General features: G+C 37.0%; 1 protein-coding gene across 2 annotated transcripts in view; it reads left to right on the top strand.

Annotated features, from left to right (window-relative positions):
• The window catches only part of EDIL3 (EGF like repeats and discoidin domains 3), a 410,871-nt gene extending 397,656 nt beyond the window's left edge, over positions 1 to 13,215 (top strand). For both annotated transcript variants that reach the window (XM_081090558.1, XM_081090559.1), the window contains one exon: positions 12,123 to 13,215. In XM_081090558.1, coding sequence (XP_080946684.1) covers positions 12,123 to 12,272 — 150 coding nt within the window. In that variant the 3' untranslated portion in view covers positions 12,273 to 13,215. The remainder of the gene's footprint in view (positions 1 to 12,122) is intronic.
• Positions 13,216 to 13,920: the final 705 nt, after the last annotated feature.

Here is a 13,920-nt window from a genome sequence, read left to right as displayed (position 1 = left end):
TTTTCCTAATCAGCCATCACTCATTAGAAATTAATAAAAACATCTGCACTGAAAATTCTGAATATCTCACATATATGATTGATTTACATATTATTAGACACAATCATCTATACTAATAAAAGGGTAATATGCTAATTAGGCCAGACATCTTCTGGACGTCCTTCCAGACAAAGCCATGGTGGCAGGGGCCAAGGCAGAGGTGGTTAGGGGCTATCAGGCCAGCAGGGGAGGGCAGTTAGGGGTGATCAGGCCTGCAGGGTAGCAGTTAGGGGCATCAGGCCAGCAGGCAGAGTGGTTAAAGGTGATCAGGCAGGCAGGCAAGTGGTTAGGAGCCAGCGGTCCCAGATTGCGAGAGGGTGCAGGCCGGACTGAGGGCCTCCCCCCATGCAAGAATTTCATGCACTGGGCCTCTAGTACAATATTCCTCAGTAGAAAATAATTACTTATTATCTTATTTAGGTCATCCTTGTACTACTACTATGAGGGACCCATCAAGTGTTAGAACAAGTAGGACACTATGCAATGACCAAACTGTTAACACATAAAAAATATATATATTTATTGTTGATTGACTTGGAATGGTCAAGAAAATAAAACTTTAATAAATGATTTAAAATTCAAGTATTTTATCATTTACTAAATGGCCGTAATGAACCCAATAAGGAACTTATCTAAGAAAAATTGTTAACATTTTTGTTAGAAAAATGGGAATGTCCTATTTAATGGGAATCTAGTAGTTATCTGTCATGCCATGAAATCAAGTACTCGATCAGTCTGAGTAAGACAGAATCCATGTCATTATTTTGGTGGTTGAAACTATGCATTGACCATTGGCTAGAATACAGGGGAAAAAATGAATCCAATTCATTTCTAAATAAAATTCCAAGCAACTAATATTTTGACTTTTTAATATAATATTCTTTTGAAGGTAAAAAGAACCTTTCAAGAACACTAATTCTACATGGTGCGCATGCCATTTTTACTATCCACCATCACACCATCAGCTGCAGCATACTGAGCAATTAAAAGTCTTTACCACTTTCAAAATGAATTAATATTCCAGTCTTTTCTACTTTTCTTTAGTTTAAATCTAAAAAACACTAAAAGATACTTGTTATAGTTCCATGTTTATGCGAAACTATAACAAGATTTCTGACTCTGCCACACCTTCTAAAGTGACCCACTGGCTAGTGATGCTGATGTATTTCCTTTTATTGGATCTCAAAGTAAAATTGCATTAGGATGCATGGAGTGCTCTTGAGACACACATTTGTATTAAGCCCCTTGGGGATCTTATAAAAAAGGGAACACATTTCTCATTGTTACAAAGTTTCTGGCGTAGCTAGAAACACAAAACTGATTAAAAGATAACTTTGAAAAATAAAAGATAAATCCAGTGATTATAGCTGTATGAAGGGACACTCCCCCCAGTTTTTCTGCAGCTGTGAACAGGTGACCAAACCTAAGAAGACTGAACACAGGAATTAACTTCCAGCTCTCCATTAAAGCTAGAAACAAACTTAATTTTGTACAGATAAATGAAATATTAAATAGTTAATAATAGTTAAAAGAGGACGTTTTTCATAAGAGTGAAAATAATATTACTTTTACATAGCAAAATAGCACTTTTGTTTCTTACTTTTGGTAGTTCACCAATAGCTATAAGTAATAGCAAAGTTGATGTTTACCTCCTGATAGCAAGTATATTTTAATAATCAATATACCCTCAGATCTTTGAGACAAAATCATCCAGAATTCAGCTCAGACCAAAGCAGAGTTTGCACCTGCTCAGCTCAGGCAAGGATTCCCTATGTTTTTCCCATAAGATTGTCAGATTTAGGAAATAAAATAAAGGATGCCCTTTAAATATGAATTTCAGATAAACAATGAATAATTTTTAGTATGTGTATATCTCATAACTTATATCTCACAACCCCGTTTCCATTAAAGATCCCCTAGATCTTCCAGCTGGGTTAGCCAGTCTCCTGAGAATGCACAGAAGAACAGAAGATAAAGGAGAAAGCCTTCCTTCTTGCCTAGGCATACACACACACACACACACACACACACACACACACACATTCTCTCTCTCTCTCTCTCTCTCTCTCTCTCTCTCTCTCTCTCTCTCTCTGTTTCAGCTCTGAACTCCCCCTTTGCTGCTTCATCACTCATCTCCAGGATTATCTTTTGCCACTCCTTTGATACTCTTTTCTCCTCAGCGCCAGTTTGGATGAGACCCATGCTGAATGCTTAAATCACTGCTGTGCTCATACATGTGTCTCTGTACTAAGTCATTTCTGACCAAGACAATATAAAACTCTTCAGAGACGTGGAGTGACAAAAGGTTCTTAATGTGGGATGAGAATTATCAGCCACCAATTTCTCTACTGCCCCATCATCTACATATCTACTATGAAGGGATACACTCAGACTATAGATTGTTCTGATAAAATGCAAATGCTGGGTGTGATTTAGGAAATTTTAAGAGATGAGCACTGGGCTTCAATAGAGAGGCAGGCTACCTGTACTTTTTAGAAAAAAAGGAAAGGCATTTCTGCAATTCTGATGTTAGACTGAAAAGAAAAGGTTAGATGCTCTTAGTTTCTGACAGCACTTGGTAATATCTTGTGGAGATATCTTTGAAAAGGAGATGATTTTCCAGTTCTAATTTTTCTGCAGGAATATTTCTTATGGCAGTTAAAATCTGAGTGCTAGAGGACAGATAGTGTAAATATATAGCCACAGTGTAGAATGACATATTTTATGTCCCATAAATCTTTACAGGCAGTCATCCTATGTGATATATTTCCTAGGATATTCCTGTTACTTAAGGAAACTTTCATCACAAAAGGAGTTAAATGTGGTGGTGTGTCCCACCTACTGACTTTTAGACTGAGCATTCTAAATGCCCGCTACTTTAGGAGAAGGACGATAACAGTCGACAGAGTTAGTGTCTTCTGATTTTTCTCTGGGTGATTTTCCAGGGTCACACCTAGTAACAAAGGTCATGTGAATTTTTCAGTGAGGCTCTTCCAGCTCTTTCTAGGAAGCTGCCAGGTCTCCAGCTCCCTGGAGTCCAAGTTATGAAAGAAAACCACAGATGGAATGGAAGTGGCTGCTCTGTCCCCAGACCCTTTCCTCTTTCCCCTGACCGGGTTGTCTCTTAGCAAATCCTTGGTTCAACTTGTCGCTCTCACACTGGACTAGGCAATTACAAGTGTAACCTATGCCAGCTTTCCAGTAATAGAGAAGTTGGTATGACTATGGACAGATAGAGCCCTTAATCTCATATCTCTTTGGGTCAGTTGACCCCTTCTATGTGAGGCCAGAAGTTATAAGTTCTCAAAAATACTCCCAAAGATGTGCCATTTCCTCCTCTTTCCCAACCTTCAACCCCCATAGTGCCAGGAAAGAATGAATTTTAGAAAGAGATTTCAGCTCTTTACCAATCCAGAATTGTATATCAGCCAACCAACTTTCACATCAATTACAGGAAAATGTCAGAGAACATGTGATAATTTAAAAAGTAATAAATGACCCTTTATAGCCAGTGTAGAAAAAAATACAACATATTTGCATTTTGGGCCAATAATATTTAAACTATCCCATTGGTGCATTTTAAAGAAAAAAAAAAGTCTAACAGAAAGAACAATAGATTGCAAAATAGTACTGCAAGAATTCTAAGTGAATATAAAATTTCTGGCTAAGTAAAAATTTTTGGAATATAATCAGAGATTTATATACAGTCTAAGCATGAAGCAAATCCAGATCAGTTCAGTGAGATGTAGCATTCCCTTAAGCCAAAGACCTAGATTTTTGCATAATTACAAAAGAGAGCCCATTTCAGAATCACCAGAAATCTCCTGAGAGCAACAATGAGAGTGGAATAATGTTCTCAGAGAATCCATATATTAATTTCAATGGTTGAAAATGATTCATGCGCAGGTGGAAGAAAGGCATGGAACTAGTCTCCATGTTTTTTCTTTTCACTCCCCCATCAAACAAAAATGTTCTATAATTGGACCTTTGAAGTTAAATCCTTGGATGGGCAATTTGAAAGCTTTATTTAATTTCATTGAGGTAGCTTGGAAATCAAAGAAATCTCTGAAACAACCAGGGTCCAGACTTTTAAAAGGGCTTAGAAACAAAACAACATTCTGAAAGGAACACAGAGAAATTGGCATCCAATATGAAATATGATGTAGAATTATTTATATATGTCACCATGCTCTACAGCTTTCAGAAAACCTGACTGCAGTTTCTCTGATTTTAAATTAATCCTCAGTAGATGGCCAAAGTAATATTCCCCAAAGAATGTGTAAGCCTTTGCAAAAAAATGACATTAAAGAAATATGGAAGAATAAAGATGTGGAATTGTTTTGTTACTAAAATATGAAACAGAACAAGTAATACTAGTTGTTTGATATATTTATTAAGTTTTTGTCCATGAGAATAAATACTATCCAGAAAATAAAAACAAGAGCAAGTAAAAATGGAATAGAACCTAAGAGTAGAAAATGTAGATAGTGTACTCCAGGACTACAATCAATACATTACAATAGGTTGTCAAGTCAGGATTTAATCAAAGAATCCGAAAAGGCTGAGATAATAACTAATCTTGTCACAAGTCTGGCACATGATATGAGAAAGTTTTAGAAACAATCCTTTCAGACAACTGAGGTCCCTTTTCAGACTAATCAGTGTTACAAATATAAAAAGTCCGCTAACCTTGCAACATTAATTGCTCATTGCAAAGTTTGGAAGTTCACAATTCCACTTATTTCTGACACCAATTGCAGGTTCACAGGTCCCTAAGACCACCCCAGGTTGGATAATCCACTAGAAGGACTCACAGAGCTTGTTTAACACTACACTCACAGTTACACTTCATGACAGCGACAGGTTTCAGATAAACATTAGCCAAGCATATGGAGCGGAGTCCAGAAGAGGTCCCGGCGTGAGCTTTCTGCCCTCTCTCAGCGGAGCCCCGGGCGGTGCTGCAAACCAGGGAAACTCGCCTCAGCCCTCATGGGCAGAATGCTTATTGAAGCTCAGTCACATAGACATGGTTCAATGCTTCCATGGCTGACTTTAGTCTCCAGCCCCAAAGGCCCCACCATAGCTCACATTGTTGGCGTGGACTATTTGGTGTGGCCTAAAGCCCCCACATAAACAGAGACCCTCTTATCATTCGGGACTTTCCAAGGGAGTTAATTTTTCCCCAGAAGCTGAAGAAAAAGGTCAAACATCCCTTTGGGTAAGGTTAGGCTTTCATTACACAAAGTTGTATGAACTATACACTGCTCACTGGAATGGCATGTAGCTACAGGTGTTATGACTAAACTAGATTGGACACATCCTGAACTATGCAGAAATTTTCACCTGCTAACACACTGTTTCAGGAGGGTGTGGCCTTACTTCATCAGCACTTTATTAAAAATGTATTTTATTGATTTTTTTAACGGAGAGTAAGGGAGAGGGATAGAGAGTTAGAAACATCGATCAGCTGCCTCCTGCACACCTCCCACTGGGGATGTGCCTGCAACAGAGGTACATGCCCTTGACCGGAATCGAACCTGGGACCCTTCAGTCCGCAGGCCGGTGCTCTATCCACTGAGCCAAACCGGTTAGGGCACCTCATCAGCACTTTTGCAGGGCAGCAGTGCTACTGAAGATGATTTGGGTTGGAAGACACTGTGGCAGCTCCCTGTCCCTCTGTGCTGCTGAGGATTTTTGCTCCAGCATTGTTGGGGTGTCCGATAGTGATGACTCATCCCCAACTCATTCTTCTGCAGGCAGGTGATCAATATAGACTCTTGTTAATACAATCTACTATCTCCAACAATAGTCTTTCAGGATTTTTTGTTTGTTTGTTTGTTTGTTGGGGGTACGTCTTAGAATGGGATTCTCTTCTAGATAGGCACTATTTTCCAAGGAACATTTCCTAGAATATTGGAATTTACCTGAAAACTGGTTTCTTGTTTCCTTATTACATCTGAAAGAATGTACTTATATTTAGACTAATTTAGTTACAGTTTCATTGGTTTAGTGGAATTGATTGTAGAGAAAACCATCAAGAATGATATAGTAGCCATTCAATCATGAAATGGCTTCAGGATGCTGGTAAATTTTCCTAGAAAATTGAATTCACTGAAAATAGCTAGAGTCTATGTCAGCTAAAAGAATCAGACTTTGTTTTCAAACTTTTTATATCCAATCACTAACAGAAGTTTCACACGTGAAACTGCCAATAAGAATTTTTTAAAATCTTTATTATTGAAAGTATTACATATTCCCTTTTTTCCCCATTTTATACAACTAACAGAAACTTTTTTAAAAAAATAATTTATAACATTTAAAAATAATTTTTATTTTATTTTTTAATAAAAATCTTTATTTTTTAAATGCTCCTTGAAAGGGCAAAGTAGGTATAAATTAAATTGCAGCTTAGCCTAAAATATATTGATAATCTAATCATAAACTCAGAAAAAAAAAGAAGTCTTATAAACCTATCCAAATAGATAAATATTATGTTTAACACCATTTGTGCATATTTATTCTGTGAAAATGTCCATAAGGCATTAAGCCACTTAAAACATTGATTCAAGCTATAGTAGAAATATTTAACAATCCAAAAAATTCAAGGAATGTTGATACTAAGTACATAAAAATGCGTTTTATGATGCTGATCTATAAACTAATAAGTATAACTCCATTGTGTCACCATAAAAATCAGATTTTATACTTACATAATACATAAATGGTTACTTTATAAAAAGATACTTAAATCCTAATGTCCACTAAATTTCCACTACTTTTTAAATACATCATAATTTTAACTAGTAATTACTATTTTAAATGTCATAAATTCAATAAACTGAAATGAAATTGAGACAAATATAAATTTCTACATCTACTATAAATCTATTTTAGAGTAAAAAATTGGAGAAAATTTAGAGAAATTTTATGAAAAAGTTCAGAGTTTATTTAACCATAAATCAATTAGTCATAACCCAAAATGTAGCATAATAGTTTTAAATCTTAGACTGCATTGACAGAAAGATTGTATCTACAACAAACGTGTACTCTTTTGAGCCATTGCATACTGTGTCCAAACAAATACCCCAATCAAGTTACAGTTAAACCAGAGGGAAACCAATGGAATGAAATCAAGATAAGTTTGAAATGCATCTTACTTGAGGAAGTGTTTGAAGAACCATGGACGTTTACCCTTGAATTTGAATTTGAAAGCTTTGTGTTAGTTATTATTAAATATGTAAAAAGTGATGCTGGGTATGTCTTTTTGTCCTTGCTGCTTTTGGATACCTGGATTTCTATACGCATAAGAATACAGCACTCAGATCAGCAGATGGAACTTAGGAAGAGACATAGTCCAGGCCAATAGGCAGGCAGACATTGGAAGTGTCTAAGTACACACCCGCCCGGTACACTGATGCCGGCGGACAGTTCCGGGTCCGAGGTAGAGAGGGAGTTCGGTGCCGTGCCTCCTCTTCCAAGTCTCAGTCCCTCCCATTTACGGGTAGAATTAAATAAAAACAGAGTTTCTCAGCAATCAGACTGTTCTCACTTCTTTATAAGCATCCCAGATGAAGAGGACAGGTAATTGAAATTGCGTACGCTAAACAAAGAATGCCCGGCTTTTACACTCCCCTGCTCTCTCCTTCCCGCCCACACACACCGTGCTGCCCTAGAGAAACGGATTTTTTATCTTGGTCCTTTCTCTCTCTTAAGGACATCGGATCGGAATAAATGTGTAGCCAATAAAGCCAATGGTACGGTACGTTTGAAGCTATTAACAAGGCAAATGCAGAAAACTTGAGAAAGCTTTTTTAACGCATTTATTTCCTTAGCATCTGGAATCCCACATATGGTTTTAGTCTCCACATACCAGAAAAGAGGTAGTGAAATGTAGAGAGGGTGACCTATAGGTCAGAGGGAGGAACTGGTGGCCACTTGACACCTTGCTGAAAAACTGACTTGCAGAGCTCAGGGAGGCTGTAAAAAAAAAAAGCTTCAAACTACTCACTATTTGGACCATAGGAAGTAAATTCCAAAAGCTTAGAACAATGGGAATCTCTTTAAAACTTTTAGTGACTTAAGTTTAGGACAAATAAAAAGAATTACATTTTCATAAACCAGATGAGTTGCTAATTAAGTAGTATATGCAAGAAATTCCCCAAAGGATTTCTGGATATTTGTGGAAGGCAGAGTCATAATGCATGACTGCTAAGAGAGGCTGAGTCAGCCGTGGGCAAACTACGGCCCGCGGGCCGGATCCGGCCCGTTCGGCTGTTCTATCCGGCCCGCGGAGCCGAAAGAGCGGACGGTTCTCTTGCTCTCCCCTCCGCTCCTTCACCAGCAGCAGTGTTAACATGGCAACGTCGGGAAACACGGCCGCAGCTCCTTCTTCTGAGTCCAGTTTAAGAACCCATTGTGGCCCTGGAGTCAAAAAGTTTGCCTCCCTCCAAGTTCCTTGGCTCCTCCTACTGATGACATCTACTCTGGCCTTAATACTCCATTGTTTCTAACAAAGAATGACAAATCTCATCTTATAAAAATATTAAGTGTTGCTGGAATTATTAAATTTTATCCAGTAGTCTCTGTGCATTGAGATTTGAGTCCTCCCTTGAATCTGATTTGAATTTTAACTAGTAGAGTTGATATTAGAAAACAAATTCCAAGATCTCAGTCACATTGAGGCAGCTGCATTTTCTCCTACATACTCCTAAGTTGTAATTGTGCAAACCTCTTCAAAATACCTTGAGTGCTTTTTTTCTTGAGGCCCCATATGTTGGTTGAAGCCTAAGAGACCCCTGAGCATGAGCATGTTTGAGTATATCAGCACACTTGTCATCAGCTAATTAAATCTCCTGAAACTGAAACTTGTGCAAATTCCTTTAAAAAACTTCTCAATAAAAGCCACTTTCTCACAACTCATGTTTTCCCTGCTATATGGAGATTTAAGTTTCTCCATCAGCCATTTCAGGCTTGATTTCAATCAAGGTGCTTAAATCTCTAAAGTGTGTATGTGAAAGCACTCTTCTAGAATTCTTAGAGTTTATGAAGCTAACTAAAAACACTGAGTTTGCATTTTTGGCCAGGTGAAACATGGAAATAGCATTCTTAAGCAGGCTCTTCCCAGTGCTAGAGATAAGAAAACAGCATATGTGCCACATGTTTGCACAGCAAGTACAAGATGTCATGCTGGAATTTGCAAATGTGTGCTTCGTGTTCGGTGCTGTGTCATTACTGAGAGAACTCTGAAAATAAGATTGTGTTTTCAGAACTTTTAGATCACAGTTTGGGTGATTCCAATGTGGATCTTGGCTGTTTTTCTGTGGACATTTTTGTTGTAAATCATCCTGTTTTATGAAACTTCATTTAATTTTTTTAATGAGCATGCACATATTTATGACTTTCACACAATAAATCAGAAACGCCCTAGCTGTGTGCAATTTCAGAGCTGATGCCATTTCTCTATATGTATTCTCCATGATAAAGAGAGGGGTATAGGTAATAAGTGGACTATTGCTTCATGGGTTGATAGCTTCTTATGAAAACGTGTGCTGAAGACCAGCAACGTAAAAGAAAATTGTTTCTTCCCATATTTCCTTCCCAACAAGTGTCATAAGGCTATATTTTGGACTGTTATAGATCTTGTGATGAAAGTTAATGAATTTAAACTCTATTAATCCCAAAGATATACATTAAGATCTCTAGCAGGGCTATGAAATTGGATTTTAGTTTTTATATTAAATTGTAACACCACAGTCTCAGTGAAGCATTTGAATCTAATATCATATGTCGGAGAGAAAGTCAGGAAACCATAGTGTGTACTCTCCTATTTTCTGCTGTTGCAATGACAACCTCTCAAGATTTTGATAAGCATTTGTATGGTATGTCCTATACATGTGAACGTGTGCTAACAGAGGCACTGTTACTTAGTAACACATTTTAATCCAGAGCTAATTCCTCCTTGGTTAGTGCAAGCCCGAGCATTGCTGAAGATGAAATTTTTATTATATGAATGTGAATTCAGATATGCCAGGAGGATGAATTCTAGATGTGGCATAGTTCAGTATTCTCTTCTTCGGCAAATATTTTTCAATAGCTTTTGAGATATATTTGGTGTCAAGTTGAAAAATCATTCCCCCACCAGATGTCAGTGGCACTTGTATTTCCCCTCATAATCTTTCCATGAAACCAGCAGAAAGATTACCCCATGTTGTCTGTTGCTTCTATTAATCAGTGTCATGCTGTCTAATGCTTCAGAGAAGAATATCTTTATTTTTTTTTCTTTCCAGGGAACCTTTTTGATCATATGGGACTGAACCAACTAAAAATAAAAAGCTATTTTTAAAACATTCCCTTTAGTTTTAGGATGTTCAAAGATACGGGCTAAATATTGTCATTGATAATGGAGGTTTTTTTTCATTGCTTTGGGGAAGTTTTATTTTCAGGTCTCCCTTTAGCCATATAGGTATGTTTTGATCTCAAGCAAGAAATAAAATTATCTTCTCGTTATAAGATGCCTCATAAAGTTACAAGGGAAACCTTGAAGTAATTTTTACTATCCTAATAGCTCTAATCCAAAAGTGTAAATATGAAACACTTAGAAATACTTAAATGTTCAGAATCCATGGTTTAAAATAGTAAAATCTTTAAGACTATGTATTATAAATACATGAATTTCTCCAAAAATAATGTATCATTTTATGCCATTCTTATCAGGATCCCAATGTCATCATTTTTTAATAATTTTTTTTAAATCCTCACCAGAGGACATTGTTGTTTTTTTATTGACTTTTTAAAGAGAAAGGAAGGGAGAGAGAAACATTGATGTGAGAGAGAAACATCGATCCATTGCCTCCTGCACAAGCCCTGACCAGGGATGGAACCCCCAACCTCAGTATGTGCCTTGATGGGGAATCAAACTCCCAACCTTTTGGTGTATGGGATGATGCTCCAACCAACTGAACCACCTGGCCAGGGCAGGGTCATAGTATTGATTCGTTTATCGTGAGGCAGACACTTCTCAAAGTTATTATGAAGGTCTCAAACAAAAGAAGAAAAGGGAGAACAGATATGTAATGGCAATATCTAAGAGCATATGGGCACCAATGATCACAACAGTGTTGTGTAGATCCAGGAATTAATAGAGAAGCAAAGAAAAGAAAAAAGTATAGTTCAAAAACGGCTTTGATTAGGTTGCCTCTCTTGAAGATGGACTAATCTTGCTCTCTATGGAGAAGTGAGCAAAAAGACACTGTGATAGAGACTGTTATGCTCACCAGATATCCATGTTCTCCTCTCTACTTCCCCGTTTTCATTTGGGCCAGGTTCCTATAATTGATTAAGGCCAATGAGATGTATCCAGAAATGATGCAAGCTGTTTCCATACCTTGCTCTTTCAGATATCCTGCACAATCTAGCAACCCTCTCCCTCCCTGTCCTTTGTGAGTGTGGAGGCCACATGTTTCAAATGTGGCTGAAATTTGCAAGCAACCTGGATCTCTGCGTCACCTCTTAGACAAGAGCACTTTCAGCACACACTGCCTAACCAGCAGCGCTCTGTGACCAAAGCAAAAAATAAACATTTGTTGTATTTTTAAAAATTCATAGGCAAATAAAATGATAGATCTACATAGATTCCTGCATAACACAAAACAGTTTTGTCTTATTTAACTCTTTTTAAAGTTTGACAATTTAATTTAAAAATGATTATTAAAAAGAAGTTGTGTTTGGGCTGGGCTTTAAGAGGCAGGGGTGGGTGGGTGGGAAGAGATCAACCAAAGAACTTGTATGTATATATGCATAACCCATGGACACAGACAACAGGGTGGTGAAGGCCTGGGACTGGGGGTGGGGAGCCTAGAAAGGGCTAGAATGAGGGAAAGAGGGGGACATATGTAATACTTTCAACAATAATGATTCTAAAAAAAAGAAAAAGGAAGAAGCTGCAATATGTTTTAAAAAACATAACATGATTCGTTATCAAATCTCACATGGGAGGGGGGGGGCACTCCAAATAAGAAAATAATAAAAATAATTCCCAAGAAGAAGCAGCCGTATGACTGATGTTCTTCACTCTCCTTTACCAGGTGTTCCAGGGCAATTTTGACAATGACACCCACAGAAAAAACGTCATCGACCCGCCCATCTATGCGCGGCACATAAGGATCCTTCCTTGGTCCTGGTACGGGAGGATCACGCTGCGGTCGGAGCTGCTGGGCTGCACAGAGCAGGCGTGAGGAGACCCACACCCACGACCCTCCTCAATGTTCCCTCCTCTCTATCTCCATGGAAGGAACTGTGCTAAATCTGTAGGAAACTGAATGGGGTTTTTCATGAAAAAGTGCTCAAATTACGGTAGGCCACCAACTATCTTTTTAAGGAGGTCTAAGCCTGCCTTTTCAAAGGTTTAATTTGATTTTTATTATTTAAATTTCTTAAGTAACATCACATTAACTGTGAATTACTTTTCTCACGGTTTCCAGAATCATTCACAATGGTTGAAATATATTAGGGAAAGAGAGTAGCAAGGTTAAAAAATCTCATAGTTATCAAGTAAAAGCAAGAGTTGGTAGAGCTTTTATAATCAATGCACAACCAGTTCTTATCAAAGGGATACTACAATGTTAGCAATAAGATTTTTTTCTTTCTGTAGTGACTCTGCGTTATCCTAATTGTTTCCCTGTGCCTACCAAACACTGTCAGTGTTTATAACAGAATTTTGAAGAAGAATTTGTAACATGTAGTACTAATTGATATTATAGTTCTTACTTTACTTTTTCTAATCAGACATTATGTGATCTTTTTTTGGTTCTATTTTATATTCTTTATATTGTATATTGCCTAAATGAGTTCACATTTTTCCAATTGAGTTTTTTTCTATTATTTGCCTAAAAGAAGTATCATTGTTTACATATGGAACATGATTGAAAATGAGTAGATTGATCATAATTAATCTCAGTAGATTGAATATGAAATCTATTTTTGAAGGAGGCTATACCTATGTAAACTCCAGATACTTCCTTTATAAAAAAAATAATATTACCATTTTGGAAAATAAACAAGAACAAAGTTGTATTATGTTCCTTTAAAACCAAAATTTTTATCTTCATTTCCATGGTATTTATATAGCCTTATCTTTACTTTAACATAATAGAATGCTGAAGCCTTTGTTTCTCTATTAAAAATATTTCAACAAATGTTAACATAGTGCTGCTTAGCTTGGCCAAGCATACTCATTATTTCTTTGTTCATCTCTGCACTTTCTGTGAAACCAGAATTCTATTAAGATTTGAAGCTGGTGGTGGTTTCCCAGGAAAGCACATGTGTAGTCATTTGTGAGAAGAAAAGTACTTACTAATGGCAAAGTAGTAAACCATTTTCAAGATGAAAATTGATTTCTATTTATTTTGCTTCAAAGGTCCTGAAAAGTAAGCAATTATCATAACAATTTGTTATTGATAATGGAGGTTTCATTGACACATTTCTCAAATTAAAGCTCACACTGCCTCCATAAAAGTCCTCAATATCTAATTTATAAGCTTTACAATTATTTCTTTTATAAGGCTTAGACACAGAATTATTGGAGTTTTAAATTAAGGGTCCTGGAAAAGAAAGTACAGTGTGTGTACGAAATGTTGAGGTCCTGTGCAACAACCCTAAATTTTATTTTTTCCTTTTATAATTTGTGCTGCATAACAAAGCCACTAGAATGTTACTGTCTTGTCTGTCCATGTGTTATTAGCATTTCTTAATGATGTATATATGGAGTGGTCTTATAGTGAAGGATTTAAAGAGAAAGTCAATCATGATGGTATTTTTAATAAGAGCAAAATTAGGACTGTCTGGCCACATATTTGTCCTATGCCCATATACTTTCTATTTAAG

Source organism: Myotis nattereri (assembly GCF_964212035.1).
Source record: "Myotis nattereri genome assembly, chromosome: 4".
NCBI lineage: Eukaryota > Metazoa > Chordata > Mammalia > Chiroptera > Vespertilionidae > Myotis > Myotis nattereri.
Note: the sequence above shows the minus strand (reverse complement) of the source record. Positions and strands in the feature narration are given on the sequence as shown.